This window comes from Cavia porcellus, unplaced genomic scaffold (genome assembly GCF_034190915.1).
Source record: "Cavia porcellus strain 051 isolate PalLab524CR breed Dunkin Hartley unplaced genomic scaffold, mCavPor4.1 scaffold_15, whole genome shotgun sequence".
NCBI classification, from domain to species: domain Eukaryota; kingdom Metazoa; phylum Chordata; class Mammalia; order Rodentia; family Caviidae; genus Cavia; species Cavia porcellus.
The window spans coordinates 47,520,119-47,540,219 of record NW_026947498.1 but is presented as its reverse complement, the minus strand read 5'-3'; the positions used below and the strand labels follow the sequence as shown (position 1 = coordinate 47,540,219).

Genomic DNA, 20,101 nt, shown 5'->3' with positions numbered 1-20,101 from the left:
TTGTCTTACTGTTTTTGCTTAATCAAAATGTGGCATAAACATTTCATGTTACTAAATGCTACTCATAATTTTTTTAAATTGCTGTGTATTACACAAACTAAACACATCTACTTAGTTTCTAATTTGTAGGCATTTATTTCTAATCGTTTGTTTGTTTGTGACAGGGTTGCCAGGCTGGGTTCAAATTTGCAATTCTCCTGCCTCAGACTCCCTGAGTGCTAGAGTTACAGCCATGTGGCACCACACCTAACTTGTTTATTTACATAGCTAATATTATAGTGAACACATTAAAAATCTTTGTTCACATGTCTGGTTGTTTTCCTAAAACACATCAAAGGATGTAATAGTAATTTCTATTTTTAATATTTTAACTCTTCCTAACATGTATGGTCAAATTTCTTTTCAGGAAGGTTTTGAAATTCACACTCTTGTCCATAACATTGTATATTTCCATTGTTAGAGTTTTGTGTAATGTTAATATCTTAAGATGGTTATTTTAATTTTGGTTTACCTGATGCTGCTAAAGCAATATTTTCTTCACTTTCTTAGCCATTTGTATTTCCACTTACTTGTAAGTTTGTTGGGTATTTCATGCTCTGCTTTGTTTTTAAGGAATAGTTTAAAGACTTTACAGATTAAATTTTTTTCCTCACATTGTTAGTTAATTTTATTTATGAGAATTTTTGAAGAAGTGTTGAAATTTGCTCAAATTATTGGACTTTTTCCTTGTGATAGCTTCAGTTTCATTATATTGAAAAGCCATCTTCCAGAGAGCAGATAATATAAATATATCATAGGGCTTTTTTTTTCACTTTTTTAAGTGGCTTAATTTTACTATAATTAAGCTATACAGATTTTATTTTTCTATGTAGTGAGTTTCTTTTTTCATTGAGCTATGTATTTCTTCTGAATAACTGAGTCACCCAGAACAATGCTTTGAAATGTATCTTTGGTTTTGTCTCTCTTAAATCCAATCAGTATCATGTATTAAAGATAAATCTGCTGTAGCTCACAGGTGAAGAGGGAGTAGAGGTGCTTTCCCAACTTCTTCTAGAACATTCTCACTATTCATTGTGAATGGTTTCCTAGGAAGCATGCCTTATCACTTCCTTTCTTGGCTGTCATATTCAACAGTTCATGTGATTCCCTGATGTCACTTCTTTCACTCCTTTTTAGCTATCATTTCCCAATAATTTTTATTTCTTTTGGCAGAATAATCTTTTAGGGTGTTACTCAGGAAGATTGGGAAAGGTGACTCATTTTGCTAATTTAATTTCTTTTTTCTCATATACAGCCATGATAGGAAGGGCTAGGGAGAAATTTCCTGCTTCTGTAACACAGACCCAGATGTTTTATCAATTCAGCCTGTGAAGTGCAGCACCTCCAGCTCCAGCCAGCTCTACTTTAAAACTCTTGGTTACTTCCAGAGGAAAACTCAGACTTACTGAAAAGATATTTTAAGGCTTCTCTGTAAAACTTTACCATTAGTATATTGTAACCTTTTCCCATCACACATGCCTCACAGAATTGATCCTGAAAATTAGTTTGATAGGTTAAATGTATATCTCAATCCAAAGAAAGTCTGTGTTTTTAAGTATTCACTTATATCTTTTCTGAGTTTGCTCTTAGCAGTGTTTCAAGCAATCAGAAATTAAATCTAGGTGTTTTCTGAAGTTTAAAGTGCTTTTTTACTCATCTCTATTTTCTTATACATAAGCCTCAGAAACAGAAAAATCTCATTAGTACTTCCCTAAAGGAGGTATTTGAACTGTATTCTTTTTTAAAAGACAAAATTTTTTAGTTTAAAATTTTGAGAATTAAGTGCATTCCATCTTATCTGGTTACATGATATGTTGTAATAGCATCCTTACATTATCATTAATTTTACCAATCTGATTTTCAAAATATCAGAATCAGGAGGAAGTTAGCAGAATCAGAGTTAATAAGTGTCTCTTGCCTTATATGGCTGCTACTGCATCTATTACTAAATAATTAGAGACTAGTTTGTCTCCAAAGGCATTCCTCTTTCCATGTTAGCATTCCTTCTCCAATGATCATCACTAACTTCATATTCAGCTATAATATCCAAGTAAAATTATAGAAGTGAATTCTCTTAACCAACCACCTTGCTCAAGATATAGTACAATCCCAAAAGGACAGAACATCTTGAGCTGAAAAACATAACATTGTGTTATACGGTAACTGGAAAGTATGCTTACTTCTTGGCATCTGTAACACAGACCAAGACATGGTAGACATTTGAAAAATATTTGTTATGTGAAGGGAAGGATAAGAATGGTGACAGGAAAAAGCAATGGAGAGAATCAGAGTCAGCAAGCCACAAAAAAGAGAGCCAGCAGGAAACTGCCTGAGAAAGTCATTACCAGGACAGTATCCATGTACAGTGATACTATTATCTTTGCCACATATTTCATGCAGTTCATTTTGCATCTCTATGTAGACACCACAGTCTGGATAATTTTAAAGAACATTTATAAAGACATTTGCTGTGTAATTCTATAGCCTACGAAGCTCAAACCAAGGGGCTGTCATCTGGTGAGGGCACATGGTGGAAGGCAAAAGGACAAGAAAGCACATATGGAGGTCAGAAAGGACCAAAATCATCCTTTTATCAAGAACCCAGTGAAGTATTAACTAACCAGTTCACCAGGTAACAGTGGAGCCTTCATGATCCAAAGTCCCTTAAGTTTCTCATCTGTAACATTTTTACATTGAAGGTTGTTTCTAACATATGAACTTTGAAGGACGCATGACCACCATGGCACAGCAGTAGCTCAAAAGTTCATGCCATTTGCAGATTTTCACTGCCTCATTCCCCATCCCAGACTCTATACCTATGATGTCAATACACATCAATAGATGTTCGTAATAACAGCCTAGGACAGCAGGGAAAGATTAGTGGTATCTTTTTAAAAACATATTGTACTCATAGTTATTTGTTCATTAGTCCATTCTTGGAGCATTTTTGGATTGCAGATTAAACAACAGAACAATTAATAGATCTGAAAAGAATTTCATCCTGTTGCTCAGTAATTTCCTTAGTTTGGCAGCACATATAACACCTATATTCTTGTCATCAACTTAGATTATTGCACTCAAGGACTCAGAACAGAAACTGTTCCATTCATGTAAATAGTGAAATCTTTTCCATTTGTCCTGTTTGTTAAAAATGAATCATTTCATCAAAAGAAATAAAAATTGATATAACAACTCAACACTTTTGCAAACTATATACTAAATGAAAGAACTCATAGGGCAAATAAAGGATGAGCCATTAAAAAATCTTTGTAACTTTTATAACCACAGATACAACAAAATGATTATTGGTACCTGGAAGGATTCTCATGCAATGGGAGATTGGCACATGAGGCATTTAAAATTCTCAAAAGTGTTGAAATCATAGAACTAAAGAATAGAATGGTGGTTACTATGACCTAGGGCCTAGGAAGCAAAGCAGAAGGAACGGGTAGATGTTGGTCAGTTTTACACTAGATAGGAAAAACAAATTTTTGAGCACTGTAACATGGAAAGACAATCATAATTATTAATAATGTAGAGTTCCAAATTGTGTATAAATTTCAAATGTCTCACCACAGAAAAGGAAAGAGTAACTTTCTTTTGGTAGATATGTTAATGATTTGATTTAGTCACTCCACATTGGATACTGATATTAAAACATCATATAGTTTAATTTTTTAATTTTAAATATTTAGTTATAAAAAATAAAGGTTAAAGATATGATTTTCAAAAAGTATAGGGTTTTTAAAAACTCACACAAACACACATGCACCAAAATAAAAAAAAACATTTCAGAAGTGGTAAACATCGTATGCTGGCAACACTTCTTTCTCCTGGAGCAGAAAAGTGAGAGGCAGATGGTACAGATGGAGGACAGCCTAGTGGGTGGCTCTTAGGTGGTCTGCTGAGGCAGTACAACACGCGGCAGACCTCTCTGCTCTCTCCAGGGAAGCATCTGCACACAGTGCTGACACAAATTTTCTGTTGATGAAGTTGAAAGCAATCTTCTTTGCCAGTGAAAGCCTCAAAGCCAAGAACACTTTCCTTTCCTGCTGAAAGTTATATTACTATTTCTACAACACTGCTCTTCTTGCCTGGGAAAAATCATGTCCAAATTATACTTAAATCATTCCCCTATTGACCAGTAGTGTATGAGCTAAGTTGCAGTATAGAATCGTACATGCTGACTGAACAGACTGCAGACTAAACTACCATGTCTGACTACAAACATAGTTCATCCTTTTAAGGAACTTAGCAATATAAAAGGTACACAATATAATTAATATCAACTGATAGCAATTAACAACTTTTTTATTTTAAAGAGGGTAAAATTAAACAGAACAAAACAGATCATAAGAAAACAATTTAAGAAACACAGATTTCAAAGCAAGACCACCAGAGATCTTCACTGTCTATCATATTGTCTCTTGTTTTCATCCAAATATTTGTCCATATTTTCACACACAGTGAATTCACACAGAACAAAATAGTTACTAAACTGATCAGAACAGGATGATGGAGACATTTTAGGTCTTCAAGACCAGACAATAAAGAAGTCAACAATGGCTGCCATTGTGTCTCTCATTCTCTTCAAAATAGCTGTCCATACCTTCATGTATGTTGAAATTAAACAAAAGAAAACAGATTAATATCACTGTGGACAAAGAATAATAGTATTGCTATATTTTATATCATGATGCTACGGAATTAGCACTGGGTATCTTAGTGTCTCTTTTTCTTCAGAGTATCTGTTCATTGCATCGTGCATTATATAATCTATTCTCATAAACTGTTTAGAAGTTCTACATGAGCGTGAATGTCTACATGTATACCTATCCTTTTTGTATTAGAGGGAAAAACAAATCAAAACAAGACAACAAAACAAATTCCTAGAAAGACATGAAATGAAAAAAGACATATAAAACCATAATACTAGGTGATCTATAGTAGTTACTGTGATGTCTGTTGTTATTTTCAATAGAATTGTCTATATCACTAGGCATAATATAATTGAACATGGCACTACACAGCAATATTACTAAAAATGAAACATTGGAGACTTTATAGGACTTCAAAAGCAATTAATAGTCAAACTGGAATGGGTATCCTATTGTGTCTTGTCATCTTCAGAGTGGTTTCCTCTACTCTTAGACTTGATATTATCAAGCATACAAAATTCAAATAAAATCAGTTAAGACAAATAGCGATCTAACAAACCAGATTCAAATAAGATCAATCATAGTGAGACAGTGTAAGACATAGTAAGGCAGTGACACAGTAACTTAATAAGATATTAACACAGGGTTTCAGGTTAAGTTAATAGGAAATTAAGGACAGTTACCATGGTATAGCCTGCTATTTTTGAGATAGCTGTCTATGCCTTCAAATCTAGTATGAGTAGACACACTGGAACAGAATAAAATCGAACTAAAGAGAGTGATAAGACTAATGTGGCTTTTAAATCCTGATACACTATTGACAATGTCCTCTTTTTTAGACAGTTCCTCCCCTTTCCCTTCCTCAGCATGCTTTGTACATTTTGGGTCCCACTAACACCTTGAGTTTTTAGATTAGGGGAGCAACCCGCTATCTACCTAAGTGGTTCTGAACCTTTTTACCCTTGAGCTTGATCTTGAACTGTATTCCTTTACTACTAAAGCCTCAAGGTTTTCCTTCCTTACAGCTGAGTAGTTCTCCATTGCACAAAAGTGTCATAACTTTGCAACCTATATGCAGCTGCTGGATGAGCTGTCCCTATTTCTTTCTGGTTTTTTGTCACACAGAGCATTGTTTTCTCATTTTTGACTTTTGGTTCACTAGCCATCTTTCAGGTAGATTATAGTTCCTATTCAGAGCATCTCGATGGACCCTATCACTTGATCTACTCTGCTTGTGTTTCTTTTTGTTAGTGTGTCAAGGTCATCTGTGTCAGAGATTATAGCCAGTCTTCTCTGACTCATTTATTCTATGCTATTTTTCTGCTGTTGGTTGTCTACTTTTCTCCTTCATTCCACTGCCTGCCCTATTCATTGAGGCCTCTCTGCCACTGTTCCTGGAATCCTGATGATTTTTTCTCTCTCTCTAGAATGTCCTTCAGTATTTTTTGTAGGGTTGGATTGGTGGTCATGAACTCCAACAGTTCTTTGTCACGGAAACATCTTCTTTCTCCATTAATTTTGAGAGACAGTTTTGCAGGGTACATCAATCTGGGTTGGAGATTATTTTCTTTCAGGATTTGGAATACTTCACTCCAAGCTCTTTTTGATTTGATAGTCTGTGTCGAGAAGTCTATCGTGATTTTGATGAGTTTTCCTTTACAGGTGATCTGTTTCTTTTCTCTGACCACTTTTAATATTCTGTTCTTGCAATGAATTTCTGGGATCTTGATTATTTTTTTACAATTTTATTTAAAGAAAGACTAAACAAAACAGAAAATGGGTAGAAATAATACATACTTTCAAAGAAAAAATAAACAGTAAGAAATCCCTAATTGATTACATATTGTCTTCACACAAATAGTTTTTCAAGATACAAAAGTGATACAAAGTGGGGATTCACACAGCAAGATTGAAAACAGTTCTGTTCAACTATCCAACAAAAACTTAGTAATATGGTTATCAATTCTATATACTTAAACATACATGTAGTTATCCATATCTTCATTTATGTTGAGATTAAACAAACAATAGCAGGCTAAAATCACTCTGAACAAAGAATAATAGTATTGCTGTATTTCACATCATAACACTACAGGATCAGCACTGGGTACTATAGTGGCTCTTTTTCTTAAAAGTATTTGTTCATTTCATCATGCATTATAAGATCAGCTCTCAAAACTCTTTATAGGTTCTATGCATGCATGAGTCTTAACATGTATTTCTGTCCTTTCTATTTTAGAGGGAGAAACAAAACATATTCCTATAAACACATGAAATGAAAAAGACATATAAAACCACTGTACAAGGAGTTCTACAATGGTCACTGCGTTGTCTCTTGTTATCTTCAATATTCTATATCATCAGACATCATGTAATTGAATATAGCAGTACATAACAATATTAATAAAAACAAAACTCTGTAGATAGTGTAAAACTTCAAAAACAGACAATAATCAAACCAGAATGGGTATCATAGTGAATCTTGTCATCTTCAGTGTAATTGCCTATATTCTGACTTGATACTATCAATCATAACCATTTTGAATAAAATCTTTGATACCAAACAGCTATCAAACAAATCAGATTTAACTAAGATCAGTCATGATAAAGCAGTGTAAGTTATACAGGGCACCAGATGAAGTTAATAGGAAAGTAAAGATGATTAATGTACTATATCCTGTTATTTTGGGGATAGCTGTCTGTGCACTCAAATCTAGTCCAAGTAGACAAACTGGGACAGAATATAATCTATCTAAGCAGAACAATGTAAATAATGTGGGTTTTAAATCCTGATACACTATTAGTAATATCCTCTGCCATCTTTTAAAGACTGTTCCTCCCTTTTCACTCCCACAGGGTGCACTGTGCATTTTTGGGTCTCCCCAATGCCCTCAGTTTTTAGATTGGTGGGGCAACCTGCTTTTTACCTTAGGTCCAAACCTTCTCCTTCCTGGACTTGATTTCTAGTTGTATTCCTTTACCTATTAAATCCTGTCTTTCCAACCAATCTACAAATACTGGTTGAGTTACCCCTATTACTCTCTGGTTCCCTATCAAGTAGAGCATTGTTTTCTTGTATTTGATTTCTGGTCCGTAAACCCTTTTCATGTTAGTTATATTTTCTATAAAGAGCATCTTGGTGGACCCTACCTCCTGGTCTATTCTGCTTGTGTTTCTCTCTTTTTTTTAGTGTATCAAAGCCATCTATATTAGAGATTATAGCCAACCTCCTCTGCTTCATTTCTGTTGTGCTCTTTTTCTGCCATTAGTTGTCTGCTTTTCTTCTTCATTCCACTTTCTGCTCCATTCATTGAGGCCTCTCTGTCACTGTTCCTGGAATTCTGGTACTTTTTTTTCTCTCTAGAATGTCCTTCATTATTCTCTGTAGAGTTGGATTGGTGGTCATGAATGCCCCAGTTCCTCTTTGTCTTGGAAGCATCTTGTTTCTCCATTAATTTCTAGAGAAAGTTTTTCAGAGTACATCAATCTGGGCTGGAGGTTATTTTCTTTCAGGGCTTGGAATACTTCACTCCAAGCTCTTCTTGATTTGATGGTCTCTGTTGAAAAGTCGGCAGTGATTTTGATGGGTTTTCCTTTATAGGTGATCTATTTCTTTTCTCTGATGGCTTTTAATATTCTGTCCTTATTATGAATTTCTGGGATCTTGATTATTATATGCCTGGGTGTAGCTCTGTTTTGGTTGTAGGTGGCTGGAGTTCTGTATGCCTCATACATCTGAATATCATTTCCTTTTCCTATGCTTGGGAAGTTTTCCTTAACTATTTCTGTGAATAGCCTTTGTAGTTACTTTGTTTGTTCCCCTGCTTCTTCATTCACAATCTCTATTTTTAAGTTATAGATCCTCTTGTTGTCTTCTAGCCTTTGTATTGTTACTGCCTGTTTGCTTGTTATTTTTAAGAAAATTTTCCTTTAATGATCACACATTGCAAGCCGGTCTTCCAATTTGGATAATCTATCCTTAGTTTCCTTCAAGCAGTTTTGCCAGCTTTCAATGGAGTTTTTTTATTTCCTGGTAATTTCTTTGAACCTGCTTCATGTATTCTATGTTTTCTTTATAGTCTTCATCAAATGTTTCTCTCCTTTTTTGTGCTTCCATTCTTATGTCTGTCTTCTTGAGAGATGATTAGCATTTCTTTTGTTACTCTACATATATCTGGCTTTACTTAGTTAAATACTTCACTTTTGAACTCATCTATGAGGTCCTGAAGATATCTCTTTATGTCCACTGATGCCGTGTCTGATATTGCATGTTTGCTGTCCTCCGTCTCTAATGTATTTGCCTTTCCTGGATCAATGTTCTCAGGGTTGGGGGCTGGGAACTTTTTCTTGTTGCTTCCTTTTCTCATGTTTTTGGTTTCTTCCATACAGATGTACAGAGGAGGTCCCAGTCCCTTTCCTTGTTGGTTATGGTTCTTTTAGGTAATCCTGTCCACTCCAGTGTGTTACTGTGGTGCAAACAGGGGCAGTGTATGCTGGCTCCTCCCCTCAGGGTCAATCAACCTGCTGAGGCCTTCGCTGTGTTAATGTGCACCGTGCATAGGGAATTGATTTGGGACAGATTATTGGGTCTCAGCCAAGGGCATGACCCAAGCCAAGCATATCCCACCAATCTTGTCTGGGATGGGAACAACTGACTGAAGTCACTGCTGTTTCTTGTTCTTTCCAGTCCTGCTTGTTTCCAAAATGTCATATCATTGGTGCCTTTTATGTGGAAGGAGTTTACTTGTGGCACTCACTGCAGGTCAATGCAGGTCCCTTGCCAGCTCCATTGTTTGTTGAGCTTGCTGACCTCTGGACTTCAATGCAACTGAACTTCAGTACAAATGCAGTTCCAACTCGAAGCAGTGAGAATTTGGGTGCATGAAAGCACAGAATCTTAGCTGCCTCAATAGTAGCTCAGGACTGCACGTTTGACTGGTTCTTTTCACTTTAGTTTCTTCTTGGGTTGAGAGGATCCATCTCCTTCTGTCTGGAACTCCCCATATTGTGTTATTTTGGCATCTGAGTTGTCTGTTTCAGGGAGTCTCTGTATTCTGCTCTTATCTATCCACTATCTTTACTGGAAGCCAGGATCTTTATTATTATATGTCAGGGTGTAGATCTGTTTTGGTTTTAGCTGACTGGAGTTCTGTATGCATCATATTTCTACATATCATTTCCTTTTCCTATGCATGGGAAGTTTTCCTTAGTTATTTCTGTGAATAGCCTTTGAATTTCATATGCGTTTCCTCCTGCTTCTTTGCTTTTTTTTAATTTTTAAGTTATAGATCCTCTTGTCATCTTCTAGCCTTTGTATTGTTACTTCCTGGTTCCTTGTTATTTTTAAGAGATCTTTCCTTTAACAATCAGACATTGCAAATCTATCTTCAATTTTTGAAAGTCTAACTTTAGTTTCTGTCAAGGAAATTTTCCAGATTTCAGTGGAGTTTTTAATTCCCTGATAATCTCTTTGGATCTGTTTCATATATTCTAGATTCTGTTTATATTCTTCATCAAATGTTTCTCTCCTTTTTGTGGGTTCCTCCATTCTTCTATCTGTGTCTTCTTGACAGGTACTTACCATTCATTTTATTAATCTTTTTATATCTTGCTTCACTTGAATTAGGATTTCAGTTTTAAGTTAGTCTGTGAGGTCTCAAAGGTATTTCTTTATGTCTGCTGATGCCTGTGTCCAATATTGCATGTTTGCTGATCTCTTCTGTATTTACCTCTCCTGGACTTATTTTCCCTGGGTCAGCAGCTGGAGGCTTTTTCTTGTTTCTTTCTCTTGTCATGTTTCTGGTTTCTTTCAGACAGGCATATGGTGGAGGTCTCAGGTGCTTTCCACATTGCTTGTTGCTTTTCTGAAGTGTGCTGGCTAGCAGATTGCTGCTCTCTCTAGTTTGCTGTTGATCTGTGATGTGCACACAGGGACAATGTGGGCTGGCCCCTCTTCTCTGAGCCAGTCAACCAGCAAGTGCCTTTTCCATGTTAGTCTGTGCTGTGTGGATGTCACAGGGTCAGGACAGTTTCATCCCTGGCTATTGGGTCCCAATGAGGGGTGTGACACAACCTAAGGAGACCCCACCAGCCTGCTTTGGGCCAGGGGCAGGCTGACTGATGCCACTGCAGTTCCAGGTTCAGGCCTGTTCTGCCCAATGCCAATGTGTTGTCCAGCTAGTCACTCCCTCTGAGGGACCAAATTCCTAGCACTCACCATGGGTTAGTGCAGCTCTCCCTGTTGGTTCCACTCTCCATTACACCACATCCTCCTGCCAGGGGCCTTGGGCTCACAACCCTGATTTTGGCACTACCACATCTTCAGTGTGACCATGAGTCATCTGACTCCAAGGTGCATGCAGCACAGTGCAGGACCAGCCCCAGTGAGAGTGTGTCTGGTTCCAGCCTTTCATCCATGTTTTTCCTTCCTTTCTTTTTCTTTTTCCTCAGTTTCTTCCTGGGTCATGAGAATCCTTCTTCTTTCATCTTGTTTTCTCGATGGTGTTAAATTCTAAGGTCTGAGTTGTTTTTTCTCAGAGAGGCTCTCTACCCTGCTACCTATCAATCCACCGTCTTCCCAGGATCCTCTAACAACTGTTAAAAACAACAAATTTGTATTTCCTTTTGGTCTTTTGTCTATGTGTTTGTTATGAAATTGGGTTGGATTGTGGAAGCAAATTTGTATCCTTTGTGCATATATATATACATATTATATATAGATATATATTTATAATAGGTACACATATATTCTTATGTTTCCATTTTAAAAAACAAATAAAAATTTTGCTTTGTTTTGATTTTTTAAAATTAATTTTATTGGTTCAATTTATATATACATGTTTATCACATTTACCAGAGGGAGTTTGTGCTTGTATATGACTTGTCTTTTTTCTCCAACTTCCTCTCCTCATTTCAACCCTTCCCCTCCTTATTTACAAAAAAATTGTTCCTGTTTTTTTCCTTCTATTCTTCTTTCCCTTCTTTCCTTTCCCCTCCCCATTCCTAATTCCCCTTTCTTTTGAACAGTTAGTTCCTATTTCACAATACCTTTCATATACTTTGGTTCTTATTTACACATTTGTATCTCATACCTGAAAACATCATACCACAATGATTTTGCACATTCATGTTTATAGAAGCACAGTTTGTAATAGCTAAAATCTTACAAACAACTCAAATGGCCATCAATCCAGGAACTGATAAAACAATGTGGGTTTTTTTTATACAATGAGTATTACTCAGCTATAAAGAAGTATAAACTTCAGACATTCCCAGGTAAATGAATGCATCTGGAGACCATACTCTCAAGTGAAAAAAAAAAAAAACATGCACACATATGTAAATATTACATTGTTTTTCTGGTATGTGCTGCTGAATAGGTAAATAGGGACCAAAGTATATAAAAGATACTGTGAAGTAGGAAGAAATTGTTCAAAACTTTAGAACAATAATTTATTTAATAAGAACTGTACCTTTTGGATGATGTTTTTAATTATATTAGTAAAAATCTAAATATGAATGATTGTATTTTTAACTAATTCCTTAGTTTGGGATGTTAAGGAGGTTACTTTGGTCAGTGAGTTTTGATATCTATTTTCAAAAATTAGGTGATATTAAAGTTTCAATTTTTGTGATTTTTAAACACAAAGACCCTAACTAAGAAAAATTGCCAACAGTAAAGCTGGTGTTGTGCTTTTCTTTATCATGAACATATCATTTATTAAAATGATAACATGCTAAGAATCCTTTTTGCTCACAGTGATAAGCATTGGTCTGGTAAATATCTCACATGCTTGAAAATCTGCTACATGGTATGTCTATAACATGTAGAAGAATAAACCAAGTAACAAAATAATCAATTTCATTGCTATCTTTTCAACTCTGTTATAAGCCTCCTACATGAATTTGTTGCCCAGTTCTTCATCTTTCTTATCTTTTGCCTTGTGATCATGTTGGGCACTGATTCCACTGTAATCTCTAAAACTGTCCTTAGTCATTGTGATATCAAGATTTCCATAAAATGTCTGAGGAATTTGAGTGAAGAGAGTCACGTATAGTCCTTTGGGATCTGTCCTGCTAATTCTGAGATTCTTTGTGTATAAATATGTTTTAGCCTGGTTGACCAGCCTGAAAGGCAGAGAATGTCTTATATAGTCCTGACTTTGCCCTCTTGGGCAACAAACGCTTTTGACCAGGAGTTTATGGTGGCTGTGGTGTTTGCAGTAAAAGCAAGAGCAACTGAGTATATGCAAATGATACTGACTGGTTTTTTAAAAACAACATATAACTCAGAAAGGTTTGGAGAGGAATGTAAAGACAGAACCAGGTTGGTGTCATACTAGATATAGAGGATTTGTTTTTTCCACTGCAGTTTCTAACTAAATGCAAGTTCTGAAAAAAAGTTGCTTCTGTCAACACTTTGTATATTTATGGGAAAAAACAAATGAGACCAACACAATGGGAAGATGTGTGAGATGTGTGTGCTAAAATACCATCCATGACCACTAAATATGTACCATAGGAGACCATAGGAGACCTCCTTGAAGGCAAAAAAGACTACCTCACAACTCCAAGGTTTCTTTGTTTAAATTATTGAAAATGATGTGAAAATTGATTTTCTCCCTCTCTTTTCAGCCAGCATATGTCCCAAGGAAGTTAATTCCAATAACAATCATCAAGCAAGGTATTCAGTCTATTCTAGATATGTGTGAACTATTTTTAATATACTTTTAACTGAGGTAGTGGAAGCTAGCATATTTTTTCAATTTTTATGATTGCTGTTTTTCCAGAAAAATGGAAACTATGAAGAAATTAGTATGGGCTAGTAAATTAGCAGCTAATAGATAATTTTGACTCTTGTACTAATAGGCAAAATTTTGGGCAAGTCACAGTGGTTAGACAACTCTGAACAAAGCAGCTATAACAAGTATTAAATTTTAAAAGGTCTGAAATATGTGGGGTTTGCTCAGAATTAAGTTAGTATACATGTAAAAAACCATTAATGTAATATTTTCTTTAGGATATTAAAAATTAAAACTGATTTAGTGGCCATTTTGGGATTATAAAAATATCCATATTTAAAAATTATAGAATCTTGTTTCATTTTAGTATTTAGTTGTTTTTTGTTTGTTTTATGTTTCAATTTTTTAATCTATTAAAGTGAATCACTATTTTTAGAAAGTTTCTTGGTGAAAGAGATAGTTCATTTTAAGAAAATGTAATGTTCTAATTATTCTCTCAAAACAAGGTTAGTTAGTACTGGAATTACCTCGAGTCTTTGTTTTGAGAATGTTTCCTAATTTTTTATTATTTCATTGTTACATTTTATGATAGTTCTGACTCAGGGAGAGGTTAGGGTCCAGTGAATGGAGATGGAAAGGAAATTGTACTCAGAACAGTTTATGATAGAATAACAATACTATAAACAATAACATAAAAATACTTAAAGATGTTGAGGTTAGAGCTGTCTGCTAATCCTTGAATATATAATCAGCCTTATGAATTGTTTTCTATTTACTGATGAATTTAGGTTAGGAGTTTTCCATGGCAAATGATTTTCTATTACTAACTTTCCTTCATTACACTATTATCTTTTTATATTTCAACAGTGATTCAAAATGTTACTCATAAAGCTTCAACTAAATCACCAGATAAGACTCCCTTTGGTGGGACAATACTGGGTAAGTCAATATTGAAATGTTTGCCTATAATAAGCAAGTCAACCTGTCTTTTGCTAATAGGGCCCTTAAAGCCTGTGAGCAGGTGTGTTATATTAATATCAATTCATTTTCTCTAACTATTGAAAATTCTGGCTTGTGTCTGTTACAAGCTAAGAACCAAGAAGTACTGGCTATATCATGGTGTGTTAAGATAGATCTTTAGCCCATTCCTATGGGAGTGATGGCATTCAACCTCCCTGCCAACAGGATTATTTGTAGTTATGAAGGAATTTTTCTCATTTTGAACTGCTCTTTTAAAAGTCATTATCATTGACTACACATCCAAAGGAGCTATTTTACAATTTTTGGGTCTATAAATTAAAGGCCAGAGGATATCAGAAGTTCAATTCTTATAATGAAAAATATTCTGTTGAAAAGCTACCGTCATATTTTCCCAATATTTAAATTTGTGCTTAAAAATGACTATGCAAAATAAATGCTAAGACTTATGTTCTAGTATCTGATAGTCTGAACCTTCTTCATGATGTATGTTCTTCTATCTTATTTTCATCTGTTTTCTTGCAGTCCACCTTATTATTCCAGGTCTTAATGATACCACAGTAAAACTTCCTTCATCTATAATGCTTGAAATTTCAGATGCGCTTAAGGCACAGTTAGGTAAGAAGCAATATTTTATATTTGGACTTAAATGACTGAATACTAGAATTAATATTCCTGGAACACCCAAAGAATCTTACAAATGAAGTGCTTGTTGATTGTAAAGAAAAAAGTAGGAACAAGGAACTTACAGCATTAAGGTTATTTATACAAATCCTATTCTATAGGGAAAATTATTTTATATTGATGTAAAACATATAATATATGTACATCTAAATCTATGAGAGAAGACTGCTTATCAAATGATCCTTCTTTATAGCTGAGTAGTATTCCATTGCATAAAAATACATTTTTAAAATCCATTCCTCAGAGGATGGGCATTTAGGTTGTTTTCACGATTTTGGTATTACAAATTGTGTTTCTATAAGCATGGGTGAACATATATCACTGAGGTATGATGTTTTCAATTCTTCTGGGCATATGCCCAGAAGCAGAATAGCTGGTTCAAATGGGACTTCCAATCCTAGCTTTTTGAGGGACCTCAAGACTGATTTCCACAGTGGTTGCATCAGTCTATACTCCCACCAACAGTGCAGAAATGTTTCTTTTACCCCAAAGCCTTTCCAATATTTGCTATTGGAGGTTTTTCTGATCGTGGCCATTCTTTCTGGAGTGAGATGGAATCTCAGTGTTGTTTTAATTTGTATTTCTCTGATGACCAATAATGCTGAACATGTTTTCATGTATTTATTTTCCATCTGTATTTCTTCACCTGAGAAATGTGTATTCATCTCAGAATGCCCATTTTAGGGTTGGGTCTTTGAATTTGGAGGGTCTGATATTTTAAAAATTCTTATTATATCCTAGATAGAAGTCCTTTGTTTGAGAGACAATTGACTAAGTTTTCCAATTTTTGAATTTTCTTTTCACTTTGTTGGTGATTTCTTTTGACATGCAAAAACTTTTTGATAAGATGAGACACCAGTTGATTCCAGGAGTACTTTCTGTGCAGTTTGATTTTTGTTCATGAAGTCTTTGCTTACTGCTATGTCTTCAGGATTTCTACCTTTTATGTCTTCTAGTATATGTAGTGTTTCTGTTTTAATATTTAGATTTTTGATCCATTTTGACTTTAGTTTATTGTATCGTGATAGACATGGGTCTAGTTTTAGTTTTCAGCATATGGAAAGCCAGTTTTTCCAGCACCACTTATTAAAGAGACTATCTTTCTTCTAGTGAATTTATTTTGCCCCTTTGTCAAAGATAAGGTGGCTGAATATGTTTGCAGTTGTGGTCATATCTTCTAATCTGTTCCACTGAACTTCATTTTTGTTTCTATTCCAGTACCATGCTAATTTTATCACAGTAGCTGTTTAGTATAAGTTGAAGTCAGGGATTGTGATGCCTCTTGCCTTGCCTTTGTTGCTGAGAATTCCCTTTGCTATTCTAGGTCTCTTCTGGTCCCAGATGAATTTTAGGAATGGTTTCTCTAGATATGTGAGGTATGCTAATGATATTTTGATTGGAATTGCATTAAATCGGGATAGAAATTTAGGGAGAATGGCTATTTTCACAATGTTTGTTCTTCCTATCCATCAAGCAATAGATTTCCATTTTCTGAGATTTTTGATTTATTTTTTCAGAGTATTGTAATTTTCACTGAATAAACGTTTTACTTCCTTTGTTAGACTGATTCCGAAGTATTTTATTTTTTTATGCTATTGTGAAGGGTGTGGTTTCTCTTATTTCTCTCTCAGTGAGTTTGTTGTTTGTATACAGGAATGCTATTGATTTTTGAGTGTTGACTTTGTATCCAGCTACATTACTGAATTTTATTAAGTCTTGCAATGGAGTTTTGGGGGTCTTCTATGTAGAGTATTATGACATCTGAAAATAATGATAATTTAACTTTTCCCTTTCCTATCCTTATTCTTTTTATTTCTCTCTCTTCTGTAATTGTTCTGAGTAATGTTTCCAGCACTGTATCGAATAGGAGTGGCGATAATAGTCATCCTTGTCTTGTTCCTGATTTTTAGGGTTAAAAGTTTCAGTTTTTGACCATTTAATATGATGCTAGGTGTTGGTTTTACCATAGATGGCTTTTATTATTAGATTGAGGTAAAGTCCATCTATTGGGATTTTATGTAGGGACCTTATCATGAATGAGTGTTGGACTTTATCTATTTCTGTACCTATTGAAATGATCATGTGATTCTTATCTTTGGCTCTATTGATATGGTATGGTATTATGATATGGTATCATGTTTATTTATTTGTGTATGTTAAACTATCCCTGCATTCCTGGGGTGAATCCCACTTGGTTGTGGTGTATAATCTTCTTGATGATTTGCTGCATTCTGTTTGCCAGTATTTTATTGAGAAATTTTGCTTCAATGTTCATTAGGGAGACTGGCCCGTAGTTCTCTTTTTTGCTTCAATCTTTCTCTGGTTTTGGTATTACACTAATACTTGCTTCTAGGAATGAGTTACAGAGAATTGCTTCCTTTTCAATTTCACTGAAGAGTTTGAGGAGTGTTGGAATTGAAGTCTTCCTTGAATTTCTTGTAGAATTCTATAGTGAATCCAACAGGATGAGGGCTTTTCTTGTTGGTAAGTTTCTAATTACATTTTCAATTTCGTCAATTGAAATTGGGTTATTCAGCTGCTTTACATCTTGATTCAGCTTTGGTAATTCACACATTTCTAGAAATCTGTCCTATCAAGCCTATGATAACAGGTATTGATGATCTACTGTATTTCCACAGGGCCTGTAGTGATTTTGTCCTTTTTATTCTTCATTGCATGAATTTGAGGGGTTTTTTTCCTTTCATTATTAAGAATGGCTAGTGGCTTATCAATTTTATTTATTCTTTCAAACCTACTCTTTGATTCGTCAATTCTTTGTATTCTTTTCTTAGTCTCTATTGTGTCGATTTCTGCTCTGATCTTTATAATTTCTTTTCTTCTTTGGGCTTTGGGCTTGACTTGCTTTTCTTTTTTAGATGTTTGAGATGTAGCATCAAGTTGTTTATTTGTGTTCATTCTGTTTTCCTCATGTGGGAATTCACCACAAAAATTTCTCTCTAATGACTATTTTCATTGTATCCCACAGGTTCCAGTAAGTTGTATTGTATTTTAGTTTGCTTAAAGATATTGTTCAATTTCTTCTTTAACTTCTTCTGTGCCCCACTGTATGTTCAGGAGTGTATTATTTAATTTCCATGTTTTTATAGAGTTTTTCCAGTTTCGTTTGTCATTAATTTCTAGTTTCATGGCACTATGATCAGATAATATGCATGGGATAATTTTGATTCTTTTGCATTTACTTAAGCATGTTCTATGGGCTAGGATATGATCTGTTTTAGAGTATGTCTCATGTGAAGTTGAGAAGAATGTATATTATGACATTTCTGGGTGGAATATTCTGTATACATCTACTAAGTGCATTTGTTCACAAGGTTCATTCCATTTTGTTATTTCTTTGCTGACTTTCTGTCTAGTCAATCTATAACTTTTGTCAATGGAGTGTTAAGGTCTCTCATTATAACCATGTTATTGCTTATTTGGTTTTTCATTTCTGTTATTTATTTTATATAGCTGGGTACTCCCAATTTGATGCATATATATTTAGGATTATTATCTCTTCCTCTTGAAGTTTTCCCCTAATTAGTATTTAGTGATCTTCTTTATCTCTTCTGATAATTCTTAGTTTGAAGTTCTCATTGTCTGCAAACAGAATAGCTATCCCTGCTTTTTTTTTTTTTGGCAGGAGAATGGTGGTTCCTGTTGCATGAAGTATTGCTTTTTATCCTTTGACTTTCAATCTATGAATTTCCTTTTGAGTTAGATGGATTTTGTGTATGCAGCCTATGGTTAGATGTTGTTTCTTGATCACTTCTTCCAGTCTGTTTCTTTTAATTTATGAATTGAGGCCATTTACATTAGTGACTAAAACTAACATATATTGGCTTATTTCTGTCATATTATCTTTCTGCTGTTATATTTGCCTTCTGTTTAATCGTTTGCCTTGCTTAGTGGTTTTTTTCTGTTGGTTTTCTTGAATTCATCGTTATTATTATATCTATCTAGAATATCTTTCAGTATTCTTTTCAGGCTTGGTTTGGTGGTCATGAAGTTCTTCACCTTTCTTTGTCATAAAAGTATCTTATTTCTCCATCAATTTTGAAGGGCAGTTTTGCAAGGTACATCAATCTAGGTTGGAATCCATTTTCCTTTAGGACTTGAAATGCTGTATGTACTCCATGCTGTTCTTGACTTCATTGCTTGTGTTGAGAAGTCTGCTGTGATTCTGATGGGCTTTTCTCAGTAGATAATGTCTCTTTTCTGTAACAGCTTTTAATATTCTGTTCTTATGTTGAATTTCTGGGATGTTGATTATTATATACTGGGTGTAGATTTATTTTCCTTATGTCTAATTAAAGTTCAATATGCTTCACTTATCTGCAAGTCAATTTCCTTTCCCATGTTTGGGAAATTTTTGACTATTACTTCTGTAAATAGACTTTTAATATCATTTGTTTTGTCATCTTATTTTTCATTTATACCTATCAACTTTATGTTGTTTTATTTGCATCATATAGCAACTATTCAATTATTATTTCCTAATTCCATGTTCCTTTTAAAAGATCTTTCCTTTCTTGTTCACTAGCTGAAATCTTGTCTTCAAGTTCTGAAAATCTATTTCCACATTCATTCAGATAGTTTTGCCAGATTTTGATGGAATTTTTGATTCCTGGATATGTCTTTGAATTTGTTTCATGTATTCTATTTCTTTTTTATATTGTTTATTCATGTTTCCATCTTTTAGCAGTGCTCCTCAATTTTTTAAAACTATGTTCTTTAGATGTGTTCAGCATTTATTTTATTATATTTATCATTTCTTCTTTTACCTAGGAGATTATTTCTGATCTGAGTTCCTTCACAGCTTCATGGAGTTGTTTCTTTACTTCAGTTGCTATTATTTCTGAAGTTTCAAATACATGGGCTACACGTTATTCTATGTTCATGTGTCTTAGGCTTGTTTTGGATGAGCTAGAGGTTTGAGATTGCATTTTGCTCTATCATTTTATCATTTTCCTGTATTTCCTGGACAAACTGAATGCAAGG

The 20,101-nt window shown here is 34.5% G+C and overlaps 1 protein-coding gene across 27 annotated transcripts in view; it reads left to right on the top strand.

Moving 5' to 3' along the window:
- The window catches only part of Abi3bp (ABI family member 3 binding protein), a 238,142-nt gene that overhangs the window by 93,736 nt on the left and 124,305 nt on the right, over nt 1-20,101 (top strand). For all 27 annotated transcript variants that reach the window (XM_063224856.1, XM_063224855.1, XM_063224841.1 and 24 more), the window contains exons 7-9: nt 13,332-13,380; nt 14,306-14,377; nt 14,942-15,034. In XM_063224856.1, coding sequence (XP_063080926.1) covers nt 13,332-13,380; nt 14,306-14,377; nt 14,942-15,034 — 214 coding nt within the window. The remainder of the gene's footprint in view (nt 1-13,331; nt 13,381-14,305; nt 14,378-14,941; nt 15,035-20,101) is intronic.